The sequence below is a fragment of the Haematobia irritans genome, chromosome 3 (genome assembly GCF_050003625.1).
Source record: "Haematobia irritans isolate KBUSLIRL chromosome 3, ASM5000362v1, whole genome shotgun sequence".
Classification (NCBI taxonomy): domain Eukaryota; kingdom Metazoa; phylum Arthropoda; class Insecta; order Diptera; family Muscidae; genus Haematobia; species Haematobia irritans.
The window spans coordinates 189955332-189971810 of NC_134399.1; the positions used below are offsets into that span (position 1 = coordinate 189955332).

At 34.6% G+C, this 16479-nt stretch overlaps 1 protein-coding gene across 1 annotated transcript; it reads right to left on the bottom strand.

Annotated features, from left to right (window-relative positions):
- Positions 1-1021: 1021 nt before the first annotated feature.
- Positions 1022-15996, bottom strand: LOC142230141 (cytochrome P450 4g1-like). Its single transcript, XM_075300772.1, has 5 exons — positions 15929-15996; positions 15593-15835; positions 5571-6287; positions 1997-2109; positions 1022-1929 (listed from the first exon to the last, which is right to left on the bottom strand). Exons 2-5 carry the CDS (start codon positions 15831-15833, stop codon positions 1324-1326), a joined length of 1677 nt encoding a protein of 558 aa, XP_075156887.1. The 5' UTR covers positions 15834-15835; positions 15929-15996; the 3' UTR covers positions 1022-1323.
- Between the last annotated feature and the right edge of the window lie 483 nt (positions 15997-16479).

Consider the following 16479-nt stretch of genomic DNA (forward strand, 5'->3'; position numbering starts at 1 on the left):
CCACAAATACGTGTGCCAAAAATTGTGAGTATCGGTCCATGTTTTGGTATGGTCCCCATATAAAACGACCTCCCGATTTGGGGTCTTGGGCTTATAGAAATCGTAGTTTTTATCAAATTTGCCTGAAACTTGAAATCTAGAGGTATTTTTTGACCATAAAGAGGTGTGCCGAAAATGGTGAGTATCGGTCCATATTTTAGTATAGCCCCCATAAGAACGATCTCCCGATTTAACTCCTTGGGTTTCTAGAAACCGTAGTTTTTATCTGATTTGCCTGAAATTGTAAATATTCTGGTATTTTAGGCTCACAAAAACGTGTATCGGATTAAGTTTTTATCGGTCCATTTGGTAATGCCTCCGTATAGACCGACTTCACTTCTTGAGGGTGTAGAACGCGAACTGATCATGAAAATTGCTTGAAACTCAAGGTAAAATTTCCAGATTTTACTTCTACAGATTTAAAATTTCAAATCAAGACGTTATTTTATAATTTTCTTGCACACTTACAAGAGATGTTAATGATTCCTCTAAAACTCAAACAAAAATGGTTCTTATAAATCCAGGATCAGATATAGTCCTCATAGGTGAAATCTTTAAATTTATCTTGGGGAAGTGTCCTCAAGCCCTCCTGAAATTACAAAGGAAACCCTAATATTTGGTTCATGGTGGTGGGTATTTAAGATTCGGCCCGGCCGAACTTACTGCCTTATATACTTGTTTTTTACTAAAATTGTGTTCTATCATAGTGCATTAGCCAACTTAAATTTTGAGTCTATAGATTTTGTAAAAGTCTATCAAATTCTGTCCAAATCGAGTGATATTTAAATGTATGTATTTGGGACAAACCTTTATATATAGCACCCAAAACATTTGACGGATGTGATATGGTATTGAAAATTTAGATCTACAAAGTGGTGCAGGGTATAATATAGTCGGCCCCGCTCGACTTTAGACTTTCCTTACTTGTTTACTCTGGAGCAAACTTTTTCTGCTCCAGAGATTAAAGTGAAAACAAACAATATTTTCAAGCTTTATACTGCGCATGCTCTTATATATTTATCTTATTGTAAGATTCTCAGAATATATGTATTTATTTATGATTTGTTAGCTTCGAAAATTTCCTGCTACAGGGTAGGGTTAGTAAATACAAAAACAATAAATGAATATTGAAATCATTCCTTATACTTTGTAGGATTATTGGTTGCTCCAATCCAATATAATGAACCACATACATACATACACTATAATTATTAGTACTTAATAAAATGATTTAAATTAGAAATTATGATAGATCACCTATTTATGATTTTTTCCCTACTTGAACTACATCGCTTGCATGGCTTCTGGTCTACGTTCCAAAAGAATATTAAAACCATTTTCCATTTTCAAAATAATATCAGCTTGCAATTTGAAATCGGCTTCTGTTTTCTTCGAATCAATTGCATAATTACGTATAATCGTCGAAAGAAGAATCTTTAGTTTTAACATAGCATATTTACGACCAACACAACTTCTCGGTCCAGCACTGAAGGGTATAAAACTGTAATAATGACGATTGGCCATTCTCTCGGGTAGGAAATTATCAGGATCGAAATTTTTTGGATTGGGGAAATATGTGGGATTACGATGTACAGCATATTGTAGAATAACTACAGTTGTACCCTTGGGTACAACATATGGACCAGAGGACAATTTCACATCATGATCCGTACGCCGGGCAATAAGTGGCACTGGTGGATATAAACGTAAAGTTTCCATAATTACACGTTCCAAATATTTCATTTCCATGGTATCGGCAAATGTACAATCACGCATAAAGTCTTCACCGAAGATAGCTTTTTGTTCGGCCAAAACTTTAGCCTGAATATCCTTATGTATACCCAATAGACAGAGAACAAAACTCGAACCAGCTGAAGTGGTATCGTGACCCTATGAAAAGAGGAAATATATTAGTGGTTTCTTGAAAAAAAGGCCATTTAAAAAATATCCTCTTTACCTCAAACATAATGGTATTGACTTCATCAATTACATCCTTATCGGTCCATTCAATATCAGGATTTTTCGACATGGCCATCATGGCATCCAAAAGGGCTAAACGTTTCTTGGCACCTAGGGAATGAATGGGGAAAAACATATATATACCGACTTTTTGCAATCAATTTCTTTATTCATTTGCTATGAACAGTGAAATTTTAGGCTAAATTCACATTGTTAAAGTATTTCGTTCAGACAATTAAAACTCGTTAAAATCAAATATGGCTTATGATGGCTCGCATAAAATATCATCCCACATCGCTACCCACAAACATCCTAAATCGAACATTATAACAAGTAAAGCCACCATAAAAGAATATTGGGAGCCACCGTGGTGAAATTGTTAGAATGCCCGCCTTGCACACACAAGGTCGTGGGTTTGATTCCTGCTTCGACCGAACACCAAAAAGTTTTTCAGCGGTGGATTATCCCACCTCAGTAATGCTGGTGGCATTTCTGAGGGTTTCAAAGCTTCTCTAACGCCGTTCGGACTCGGCTATAAAAAAGGAGGTCCCTTGCCATAGATCTTAACATGGAATCGGGCAGCACTCAGTTAGTGAAAAATTATATAAAAGAAAGAAAGTCATATTTTTAAGGAAAAATACAAAAATTGAAGAACATTTTATAAAAGAATAAAATTTTGAAAAAAATCTAGTTAAACAATTTTAAAACGCCTTTAGCACCATACGAAATTCAAGACAAACGCTAAAAAGTTAAATTCTATAAATTTAGAATATTATGAAAATTTACCCATTAAATTTTATATAAATTCAATAATACAATACAAAGTTCCGTTATTGTTATGAATTTTCGATTAAGGAACAAAACATTTCATAACATTAATAAAAATACTCATTGACAATTTCGTTATTGTTATGAATTTTCTATTAAGTAACAAAACATTTCATAATATTAATGAACATGTTCCTTGTATAAATGCTTTTTTTTCGTTATGTCAAAGAAAATATGTCGTTCACACAAAACAAAAAGTCTGATTCAATCACGAAATTAATTGATCCAATTAATTTTTTAATTGAAATCTCTTCGATCACAAAAATGATAGTATCACTCACAGGTTTAATTGGACAATAAAAAAAAATACTTGATTAAAAAATTAATTGATTTCATTAGAAAATTTCAATTATTTTTTAATTAATTCAATTATAAAGTTAATTGATGTTGATTGCAAAACTCACTTAATTTTTTCATTAAAAAGTAACTTTTTTTAATTACTTTCTTAACTGACTTTGTGTATTTAGTGTGATTAAAAATTTACACATTAGAAAAAGTACCATCACTTCTTTTCAAATGACTTAATCTTCCGAGTTTAATTAAAAAGTTAACTGTATTAATTAATTTTTTAAATTTTATTAAAATTTTTTAATTTTCAATCATTGACTAATGTTTTTGCCTTGATTACAAATGTAATTGTATCAATTAATTTATTAATAGAAAAAAATTTTCAACTTCAATCAACTTTTTAATTGGAAATATTTTGGTGATTTTTTTCAGTGTTAGCTCAATTTTAATTAATTTCTATGTACTCATTTTAGGGAAATGGAAAGATATTAAAATAATAATTATTAACCCTGAATTTTAGGGCACGCAATTTGCACAATATAAAAATACTAGTTTCTTAAATATATAGAATTTTTACTTAAAAAAGGTTATGATATTTTTTTAATAATTTTTTCGTTAAATATAGAAAACGAATCTTTTTTATTTTTTGCTTTCCCCCGTCAAAATCTTTGAAGTACAGCTATTTTTCCTTAAAGTAAAGTAAAAAAAACATTTTTGATTTAAAGAAATTCTCTTTAAATTAATTAAGATATTGAACCATTGGATTTAAGATAATAGCGCTTCATATATGCGCTAAGACTTATTTTTAGGATTTTAACGTATTTGATTTAAAGTTTTTTTAGGATTAAAAAGTTGCTTTTAATTTTTTTTTACTGTCTAGATTTAAAGCTAGATACACTCAAAAAAAGTTTTTTTATCCAAAGATTTTAAGCTTCCTTTAAGGATTTCGGTATTGATTCCATGCCAAAGATTAGTATACAGATCTCATTTATCGAATTATCATTTTATTTTTGCGATATATTATAGAAGCTACTCGGGAGCCACCATGGTGCAATGGAGGATTATCCCCTCTCATACCACAATGGACTGAATAGTCTATGTGAGCCTGAAATAAATCGGGCTGCCAGTTTAACCTATCCCCTCTCAGAATGTTTCAAAGCTTCTCTATTGTGGTTTCACCGCTATGTGGAACGCAGTTCGGAATCGGCTATAAAAAAAGGGGTCTCTTGTCATTAAGCTTAACATAGAATCGGGCAGCAAGAGAGAAATTCACAACTGTGGCTGCCACTATATCTAACCTAACCAAACCATCGAAGCTATTTATAAATACCCAGCAAAAAAAGCGTCGCCAAAAAAGTAGTCAATTTTTTTTTTTTTTAGATCCGGAAGAGGTGCAAAATTGACACAGAAGCTATGAATTTAACACGGGCTTGTCACAGGATGGATGTCCACCATTTCAAATGCCATTGCACTGAATTTGCAGCACTTCTTAAGGTGTGATCCGAATTCAGTGTTTTGGATATAAATTAGAAAAATTTGCAATACTTTGCCAAATAAATAATATTTATAATTTTTTATGATTTTTAAAGCATTGTACCGCTTGTCTGAAACGTTTGACATTAAATATATTCAAAAATTGGCAATTTTTCTAGAATGTATTTAGCATTTTTTTTTCGAAAAAAAATTTATAATTTGTACCATTTTATTAATTATTACTCGGTTTTTAACATATTTTAAACAAAAAAAGTTAAAATTTCCTTTCAAAAATATGAAAAAAACGATTTACAAAAAATGGAATTAAAAGAACTTCCTGGGTAGTTAAAATAAAGAACGTCTTTGGGAGAACATATTTGGAAGTGCTTTTAAACTTGTGCCTTTAGAAGCACTTCCATTTTTTTGCTGGGCAAATAAATGTCAGATTAAAATCCAAATTATAATCCATACTTAAAAGTAAAACAAAGTTTACTTTCAAAAAAAAAAACTTTTAAACAAAGTCTTAGCCAGTTATCTTAAAGATAATTTCTTTCAATCATTTTGTTGACATAATCGTTCATATTAGGTCAATATTTCAGTGTTGACCTAATATGTGTAGGTCCCTAAAAATCTTTAAGGGAAGGTCAAAGTCTAGGAATCCAAGTAATTATTTGTCTTGAGTGTGCTAATTTAGTAAAATTGTGTTCTTCATTTGTATAAATCCGTTTTTCTCATTATTAGTTCATTAAGGCAAGCAAACATTAATAAAAATATTTTTTTTATTAATTAAAATTAATAAAAATTATTTTTTATTAATTAATTAAAAATTTAAATCAATTAATTTTCATGCTATTAAAAAAGTTTAATCGGTTATCAAAATCTTCGTTGACGTTTGCTTCATAGGGTATAAACTTTGCATACAACTTCTTTCACGATCAATAACTGTTGCCCCACTCTACTTTTCCCTACCATCATTTACTTACCAACATCATTTTCATCAATATCATCCAAATCATCACGTAGACCTTCCTTCTTTACTTGTTTCTTTTGCGTGCCATCATCGTCCTCTTCAATAATAGCTCTAGAATCAGCATTGAAATTCTCCTGGCGATCCTTAACCACTTTATTGGTTAAGCCCAAAATGATGCTCATCATTTTTTTACCCTTTTCACTCATACTGGTCAAATTGTACATAGCGTCGAGGCGATAGAAGAATTTCAGCTGGCGTTTATGGATTATGTCACACATATCCACCACAGCCTTGGCATATTCCAAACTTTTATTATCATCCGGAATCTTTTTCACACCCATAGCAGTGGATAGCAAGATTTCGACTGTGGTCTGTGACATATAATCGTGCACATCAAATTCTTTGCCAATTTCTTTGGCCATGCGTTCGACAACTTTCTTCGAGTGTAACACAAAGGTGGGTATGAAACTCTTTAGGATGCTTTGATGGAAGGTGGGGGCAATCATTTTACGATGATGTTGCCAATGATGACCACTTGAGATGAGAAGGCCATCACCAAACCAGGGTTTGAAAAAGCGATATTCCGTAGATTTTTGCAAATGCTTATGATTACTCAAAATCAATTCGATATCCGATGGATTTGAGAGGAACACAACCAGCATGGGACCCAAAAATGCACGAAAAGCTTCGCCATACTTATCAACGTAACTCTCGGCGCGGGTGAGGATTTCTGAAAATGATGCAAAGTAAATGATAAAATTAAAATTCAAAAACATAAAAAGAGAAAGAGAGATTAAATTAGAATTACAGGGCGGTTGATATGTATTGCAACCATCTATATATTTTTATCTTTTCTAAACCATGTGATTGCTTTATATTTAGCTGGAAACCACTATTGTTCGATCGCTCCAGCATTTAAATGTCAACAACTCTTTTGTTTCTCCTACCATTTAACGTTACTGGCAGTCTTGCATTACGTCCAAAAAAGTGGATTAAAACCCGAAATAATCGGAAAATGCTCGTGAGCTGAACTTATACCAAAATTTTGATGCAACATAGGTTGGATAGATCCAAGGAATTGCTTCGATTGCATGAAAATGGCGGGGCTATGAATATGAGACCCATGAAAATTAGCCCCAAAACCTAAATGAAACAAGACCCCAAAAAATTATATGGAAAACAACAAACAACAATTTTTAATAGATTTTTGTTTATTTTAATGGGCTGTTTTGGTCAATATGTATAAATGCAAATAAAACAAGTTTATTTCATCTTTTTTCTCGACGTTTTTATGTTTTTTGGGAAGTAACATCATTTTATGTTGGGGCCCATTTACGAGTACATTATGAAAATGAACCAAAATATTTCAAATGAAAATAAATCCCAATTTCCTTTTTAGGATTATGGTTCCTTTACAGATGGGGCTACTGAAATTGATAGCAAAATATGAAGGACACTGTCAAAGATTTTGTATCCTGTATCCGTCATAATATTATGAATTAACAGTAACTTTGGAATGACACTATCATTTGGGCGAAAATACAACGGGGGGAAAAGTAGTGTAACACCAAGGCAACATAACAGGTTGGCTGATAAGTCCCCGGTCTGACACATAGATGGCGTCGCTAGTATTAAATTCATATTGTTTTTATATAGTACCAACCTTCAAATGATTCGTGTCAAGATTTGACGTCTGTAAGTCAATTATTTTGTGAGATAGAGCGTCTTTTTTGAAGCAACTTTTGTTATTGTGAAAAAAATGGAAAAAAGGAATTTCGTTTTAATAAAATACAGTTTTCTGAAGGGAAAAAATACGGTGGAAACAAAAACTTGGCTTGATAATGAGTTTCCGGACTCTGCCCCAGGGAAATCAAAAATAATTGATTGGTATGCAAAATTCAAGCGTGGTGAAATGAGCACGGAGGACGGTGAACGCAGTGGACGCCCGAAAGAGGTGGTTACCGACGAAAACATCAAAAAAATTCACAAAATGATTTTGAATGACCGTAAAATGAAGTTGATCGAGATAGCAGAGGCCTTAAAGATATCAAAGGAACGTGTTGGTCATATCATTCATCAATATATGGATATGCGGAAGTTCTGTGCAAAATGGGTGCCGCGTGAGCTCACCAAAAACAACAACGTGCTGATGATTCTGTGCGGTGTTTGCAGCTGTTAACTCGTAATACACCCGAGTTTTTCCGTCGATATATGACAATGGATGAAACATGGCTCCATCACTACACTCTTGAGTCCAATCGACAGTCGACTGAGTGGACAGCGACCGGTGAACCGTCTCCGAAGCGTGGAAAGACTCAAAAGTCCGCTGGCAAAGTAATGGCCTCTGTTTTTTGGGATGCGCATGGAATAATTTTTATCGATTATCTTGAGAAGGGAAACACCATCAATAAATAGTGACTATTATATGGCCTTATTGGAGCGTTTGAAGGTCGAAATCGCGGCAAAACGGCCCCATATGAAGAAGAAAAAAGTATTGCTCCACCAAGACAAGCACCGTGCCACAAGTCATTGAGAACGATGGCAAAAATTCATGAATTGGGCTTCGAATTGCTTCCCCACCCACCGTATTCTCCAGATCTGGCCCCCAGCGACTTTTTCTTGTTCTAAGACCTCAAAAGGATGCTCGCAGGGAAAAAATTTGACTACAATGAAGATGTGATCGCCGAAACTGAGGCCTATTTTGAGGCAAAACCGTAGGAGTACTACCAAAATGGTATCAAAAAATTGGAAGGTCGTTATAATCGTTGTATCGCTCTTGAAGGTAACTATGTTGAATAATAAAAACGAATTTTGACAAAAAAAATGTTTTTTTCTTTGTTAGACCGGGGACTTATCAGCTAACCGTTATTACTGGGTAAAGTCATATTTTTCAGTTAGGTTTCATTTTCACAGGGTATTTTAAAGCAACAGAGAAAATAAGACTCCATTATATTTTGGGATCGATTTTTATGTTTCAGTCACATTTTGTTAGGGCTCATATCCATTATGAAGCGTCGCCCCACATTTATTGCCCTGTTTCATTTGGAGCTCATTTTCCTGAGGCCCATTTTCATACCGCGGAAAGTGGTCAGTTCCCCAATTTATTTTCTCATATGAGATGCCATTCCGAATTGAAAAGTTTGTGAGCAAACAAAATGATCGTGTTTACTTGCTTAAGAAGACTAGTCGAAAATTTACATCATCGGTTGACCACCAGAGCTCAAGCGCTATCGATGGTAATGGTGAAGCCTGCCGGTCGATGATGTCAAAATAAATGACGAATATTATCGGGGAATATATCCTAAAGACAGTATTGAAGCCCTAGGTACACAAACATTTTGGCCGCAGACCATGCACATTCTAAGAGGGCTCAGCAGCATCGCACTCAGTAAGAATGGCTTAATGGGTCCCTCTTTTCATTTCTACAGCATAGTGGACACCAAAATCTAAATTTCCAAAAATAAACCAAAAACGTTCTTATTAGTTGGTTCACTGTTTTTTCAATGTAGAGAGCGAGGTTGGCGCTGAAAAGGGTCCAAGATGGCACTCGGCCCCGAAATTAACCAAAATACCACGGACCCACTTTCATTGTTTTTGAACAATAAAAATTAAGAAAAGAAATTAAAACCAAATATAGCACTTTATATAATTTTCGGCAATTTTATTGGCCTACACGGAATATGAACACCTCCTAGAGCAAAATGTTATTTTTGGATGGGGAGCAAACAATATTTTACCGCAAAAATGTTTTTTTTTCTTTTTTGCCAAACATAAAATGGTAGTCGAAATCAGATACATAATGTCCGAGAAAATAACATGGCTATGACAAACATATTACATGTTCTGGTGGCCAATTGAAACACGATCATTTGTGTTTGTTCCCAAATTGTTCAATTTGGAATGCCCCTCCCATCGGAGAAAAGCAAAACTCGGTATCTAGCCACTTTCGTGCAAGCTAAGCAACTTTGTTACTTGGCTCTTTCCGAACTAAATTCTATGTGCCTTGGTGAGCTCTAGCACTTTTAGTCCAAGCCCATTTTCATCACTTCTCTTCTCGCGATATAAACACTCAAAAAACACTAAACCCACCAGGAAGGAACATTTTGGTTAATGTAAGAAAATTTAGGTTAATTTTAGACAATTTTAACTAAACTTCATTACAGACGTAGATGTCACGACGATTTCAGAAAAATAAGTAAATATTGTTCGACACCTTCAAGAAAATTTATTTGACTTGTAAAAGACAATTTCGAAGTTTAGGTGGGTGTTAAGTTCAAGTTTAGCCCACCTTTTGAAGGAAAAAATTGGAGTTCAAAAATTCGTAAGTACCATAGGAAATTCATGGTGGGCTCATTATTGGTAAAATCTAAAATTTTTAAGAAATTCTGAAATATTTTGTGGGAGATACGAATTTAGTAAAACTTTATGCTTCATTCGGGTTTCCTCATTTTTAAGTTCATTTAACTAAAGGACACAAAAGAATATTAAAGTCAACAAAACTTTCCCAAAACATAATAATTCGATGCATTAAAATATAATTAAATTGGCTTTAGTGTCACATAGGCTTCACTTTTTTGAGCGTAGAGCTCACAAGCAAGTTTTCTACCACTGCGTCATAAATGTCGATAAAGTTGGGCGTTCACTTTTCGGATCATTTCTGGTGTTGCTACCGTTTTTTTTTTATACCCACCACCATAAAATGGTGACGGGGTATAATAAGTTTGTCATTCCGTTTGTAACACATCGAAATATCGATTTCCGACTATATAAAGTATATATATTCTTGATCAGGGAGAAATTCTAAGACGATATAACGATGTCCGTCTGTCCGTCTGTTTGTTGTAATCATGCTACAGCCTTCAATAATGGCGCTATCATCCCGAAATTTGGCACATATTCGTTTTTTGTTTGCAGGCAGGTCAAGTTCGAAGATGGGCTATATCGGTCCAAGTTTTGATATAGTCCCCATATAAACCGACCTCCATATTTGGGGTCTTGGGCCTATAAAAACCGTAGTTTTTATCAGATTTGTCTGAAATTGGAAATCTAGAGGTATTTTGGAACCATAAAGAGGTGTGTCGAAAATGGTTCGTATCGGTCCATGTTTTGGTATAGCCCCCATATAGACCGATCTCCCGATTTTGCTTCTTGGGCGTCTAGAAACTATATTTACCATCCGATTTGCCTGAAATTGGAAATCTAGAGGTATTTTGGAACCATAAAGAGGTGTGTCGAAAATGGTTCGTATCGGTCCATGTTTTGGTATAGCCCCCATATAGACCGATCTCCCGATTTTGCTTCTTGGGCGTCTAGAAACTATATTTACCATCCGATTTGCCTGAAATTGGAAATCTAGAGGTATTTTGGAACCATAAAGAGGTGTGTCAAAAATGGTCCGTATCGGTCCATGTTTTGGTATAGCCCCCATATAGACCGATCTCCCGATTTTGCTTCTCACGCGTCTAGAAACAGTATTTTCTATCCGAACTGTATGAAATTGAAAATCTAGAGGTATTTTGCGACCATAAAGAGGTGTGTCGAAAATGGTCCGTATCGGTCAATGTCTTGATATAGCCCCCATATAAACCAACTTCCCGATTTGGAGTCTTGGGCCTATAAAAACCGTAGTTTTTATCCAATTTGCCTGAAATTGGAAATATAGAGGTATTTGAAGACCATAAAAAGGTATGCCGAAAATGGTGCCCATCGGTTCATGTTTTGGTATAGCCCCCATATAGACCGATCTCCCGATTTTGCTTCTAGGTCTTTTAGAAACTATATTTACCATCCGTTTTGCCTGAAATATGAAATCTAGAAGTATTTGAGGAACATAAAAAGGTGTGCCGAAAATGGTGCGCATCGGTCCATGTTTTGGTATAGCCCCCATATAGACTGATCTCCCGATTTTGCTTCTTGGGCTTCTAGAAACTATATTTACCCTCTGATTTGCCTGAAATTCTTGAGCTTCCATAAACTTTATTTATTACCCGATTTGCTTCAAATTCGAAATCAAGATGTACTTTTAGACCACTAATAAGTGTGCCGAAATTGAGGTATATCGAGGTCAATTTTTTGGTATAACCCCCATATAGACTGATCTCTCGATTTTAACTTCTTGGGCGTCTAGAGACTATATTTTTTAGCCGATTTGTTTGAAATTGAAAATCTGGAGGTATTTTAAGATCACAAATATGTGAGTAGCAAGTGATGCCTATCGGTCCATGTTTTGGTATAGCCCCAATATATATCGATCTCCCGGCTTTATTACTTGGGCTTCTAGAATCCGTAGTTTTTATACGATTTGCTGGAAATTAGTAATCTATAATGAAATTTTAGACAAACGAAGTTTCCTGTTCTTATAAAGTATTTTCGTTGATTCAACGATTGTCTCTAAAATTTGTGTCAAAAAAAATCTTTGCTTGTCTAAAATTACGTTTCTCAAAAAAGAAAACACTTCTTTCATGGTCATGAAAATTGCTTGAAACAGATTTAACTCATCGTATTTGTTTAAATAATGGCGGAAAAAATCTACAGATTTAAGATTTCAAATCAAGGCGTAATTTCATCGTATACACGATATGTTTATAATTCTCTAAAACTCAAACAAAATTGGTTCTCATAAATCCAGAATCTGATCTGTTCTTCATAGGTAAAATCTTTAAAGTTTGTCTTCGGGAACTGACTTGCTTGGGAGAAGATTTGTTATCAAACCCCCTACAATTCTATATATTATCAAGTAACCCACTACGATGAAGAGCTTTCAAAGTAAACTATTATATTTGATTCATGGTGGTGGGTATTTAAGATTCGGCCCGTCCGAATTTACTGCTTTATATACTTGTTTTTGTCTACTTTTTGTTCGCAATGCAACACTTCTAGTATCACAGTAATGAGCTATGGTACAAGAAACTAGAGGTGTGCGCGTGACACGCGTGAATCACGTGAATCGTGAACAAAATCCAAAGTAACTCTCGTGAATGTGCGTGAATGGGACTACAATAAATATGTCGTGCGTGAGCCTGCGTGAAAAATAAAATCGGTTCGTGAATGTGCGTGAATAAAATTCCTGCAAAATCACGCTCACGAAAATAATCAAGATTTAATTCACACTCGTATGTTAACTGAAATTAATTTAGCTCTCGAACTGTATTCTATTTTTAAATTTTGTTACCTTTGCTGATTTCCTTTGGAAAATATCCTGAGTCTCGTGAATTTGTCGTGAATCACGTGAATTGTCGTGAATCGTGCGTGAACCTGAGTCTTTAAAAGTAGTTCGTGCGTGAGCGTGCATGAGTACTGGTTTTCATTTCGTGAATGTGCGTGAGTGGAATTGGCTACCACACGTATAGTGCGTGAATAAATATTTTGCCTCGTGAATGTGCGTGAGTATGAGTGAAATTTCAGTCACACGCACACTTCTACAAGAAACAAAAGATATATGTAAACCTAAATGCTGGAGGGCTATAACGTTAGCCATTTGTGGTTTTCCTATCGCGCTTCAATTCCATCACGAATAATTCCATTTCTGAATGCAACATCAAAATGATCGAAATACTTTTGTAGCTTAGTACAAAAAATTGGAATGTCACTAGAATAAATCTGCCAACGGTCAGACTTAAGTCGGTTGCAATACATATCAGCCATCTTGTATACTTTAAATTATTAGAAAACAAGTATACACAGCAGTAAATTCGGCCGGGCCGAATTTTAAATACCCACCACCATGAATCAAGTATAATAGTTTACTATGAAAACTCTTCGTCGTAGTGGGTTACTTGATAATATATAGAATTGTAGGGGGTTTGATGACAAATCTTCTCCCAAACGAGCCAGCTCCCGAAGACAAACTTTAAAGATTCTACCTATGAAGACCAGATAAGATTTTGGATTTATGAGAACCAATTTTGTTTGAGTTTTAGAGAAAATATAAACATATCGTGTATATGTTGAAATTACGCCTTGATTTAAAATCTTAAATCTGTAGATTTTTCCGCATTTATTTAAATACGATGAGTAAAATCTGGAACTTTTACTTTCAGTTTGAAACAATTTTCATGATCAGTGCGCCTGCTATACCCTGAAAGAAGTGTTTTCTTTTTTGAGAAACGTAATTTCAGACAAGCAAAGTTTTCTTTTGAGACAAATTTTAGAGACAATCGTTGAATAAACGAAAACACTTTATAAGAAAAAGAAATTTCGTTTGTCTAAAATTTTATTACAGATAAAATAAAAACTACGGATTCTAGAAGCCCAAGAAATAAAGCCGGGAGATCGGTGTATATGGGGGCTATACCAAAACATGGACCGATAGGCACCATTTGCTACTCACATATTTGTGATCTTAAAATACCTCCAGATTTTCAATTTCAAACAAATCGGCCAGAAAATATAGAAGTAAAAAAATCGGGAGATCAGTCTATATGGGGGTTATACCAAAAAATGGACCGATATACCTCAATTTCGGCACTCTTATTTGTGGTCTAAAAATACCTCTAGATTTCGAATTTCAGGCAAATCATGTAATAAATACAGTTTATTGTAGCTCAAGAATTTCAGGCAAAGCGGATGGTAAATATAGTTACTAGAAACCCAAGAAGCAACATGGGTGATCGGTCTATATGGGGGCTATATCAAAAAATGGACCGATGGGCATCATTTTCGGCACACCTTTTTATGGTCCCAAAAGAACTCTAGATTTTCGATTTCAGGAAAATCGGATAGAAAATATAGTTTCTAGAAGCCCAAGAAGCAAAATCGGGAAATCAGTCTCTATGGGGTCTATATCAAAACATGGACCGATGAGCACCATTTTCGGCACACCTTTTTATGGTCCTCAAATACCTCTAGATTTCCAGTTTCAGACAAATCGGATGGTAAATATAGTTTCTAGAAGCAAAATCGGGATATCGGTCTATATGGGGGCTATACCAAAACATGGACCGATGAGCACCATTTTTGGCACACCTTTTTGTGGTCCGCAAATACCTCTATATTTTAAATTTCAGGCAAATTGGTTTTTATAGGCCAAAGACTCCAAATCGGGAGGTTGGTTTATATGGGGGCTTTATCAAAACATTAACCGATGCGGACCATTGTCGACATACCTCTTTATGGTCCCAAAATACCTTCAGATTTTCAATTTCATACAAATCGGATAGAAAATATTGTTTCTAGACGCGTAGGAAGCAAAATCGGGAGATCGGTCTATATGGGGGCTATACCAAAACATGAACCGATATGGACCATTTTCGACACACCGCTTTATAGTCCCACAATACCTATAGATTTCCAATTTCAGGCATATCGGATGGTAAATATAGTTTCTAGACGCCCAAGAAGCAAAATCGGGAGATCGGTCTATATGGGGGCTATATCAAAACAAGGACCGATACGAACGATTTTCGACACACCTCCTTATGGTCCTAAAATACCTCTAGATTTTCAATTTCAGACAAATCGGATAGAAAATACTGTTTCTAGACGCATAAGAAGCAAAATCGGGAGATCGGTCTATATGGGGGCTATATTAAAACATGGACCGATACGGACCATTTTCGACACACCTCTTTATGGTCCCAAAATACCTCTAGATTTCTAATTTCAGGCAAATCTGATAAAAACTACGGTTTTTATAGGCCCAAGACCCCAAATCGGGAGGTCGGTTTATATGGGGACTATATCAAAACTTGGACCGATATAGCCCATCTTCGAACTTGACCTGCCTGCAAACAAAAAACTAATCTGTGCCAAATTTCGGGACGATAGCGCCATTATTGAAGGCTGTAGCGTGATTACAACAGACAGACGGACATGCTTATATCGTCTTAGAATTTCTCCCTGATCAAGAATATATATACTTTATATAGTCGGAAATCGATATTTCGATGTGTTACAAACGGAATGACAAACTTATTATACCCCCGTCACCATTTTATGGTGGTGGGTATAAAAACCAAATGTATCCCCGAAAATAATCTAATTTTTAAAAGGACATTATTGTTTTTTTTTTCACGTATACTTCTAAAATATACTTACGTGCATTTGTCAAATGAGCCACCAAATGTCCATGACCAATAAGTGGCAATCTGGGCGGAGTTGGCATTTTTGCCGACAAGGTGTAATTGCGGGAATTTCTCAACCATATTTCATAAAGACCAACGGCCACAGCAATACCCAATATAGCTGTCCACAAAGGATTAAATAAGGATGCACCCAATGCTGCAGTAGTTGTCGTAGAATTTTCCACTTGCTCTAGCACCATTGTAGCGCTAGCCATTTCTATAATAAAATTCAATAAAAAATCCTTAAATTAAATTGCAATTCCTTTTCGTAGAAAAGTTTTATTTTAGAACTGTCACAATCACACTCAACTGATCTAAAGAACTCGAAATGGCTTCACTGAATTCTCCTACTATACTGCTGACCAAAACATAATGCGCATAAAGTTTTATAATAAAGTCAATAAATTGCCAACGCATAGCTAATTAAAAATTCCCAACAATCAGAGTTCATTCTTCCTTTTAATCCAATCCGTTACTTTAGCTAGAGTTTAATGTATTTGCATTCAAATTACATTGTATTGGAAATTTCGGGTTGGAGTGGTATTTCTTTCATTGTCATCGTCAATATTCCCCGTTTGTATATTTTATTGTTAAATGTATATTTTAATGTTAAATTATTTTTTTTTTTATTATTTTCAAAATGTTCTGTGTCCATTCAAAATTTGAGCAGAGTAAACACTTCGTTAATATGGATTTTGGAAATAATTTCATTTAGATATGTAATGACCTTCATGTTAAAGAAGTAATATGATTTTATTTTGTAAATACCATGGTCATGGTAACCCATATACCTTTGATCTCTATCGGCCACAGGGAAAATAAAAATGTTTTTCATTAGAAAAAATCTGATAGACAAAATTA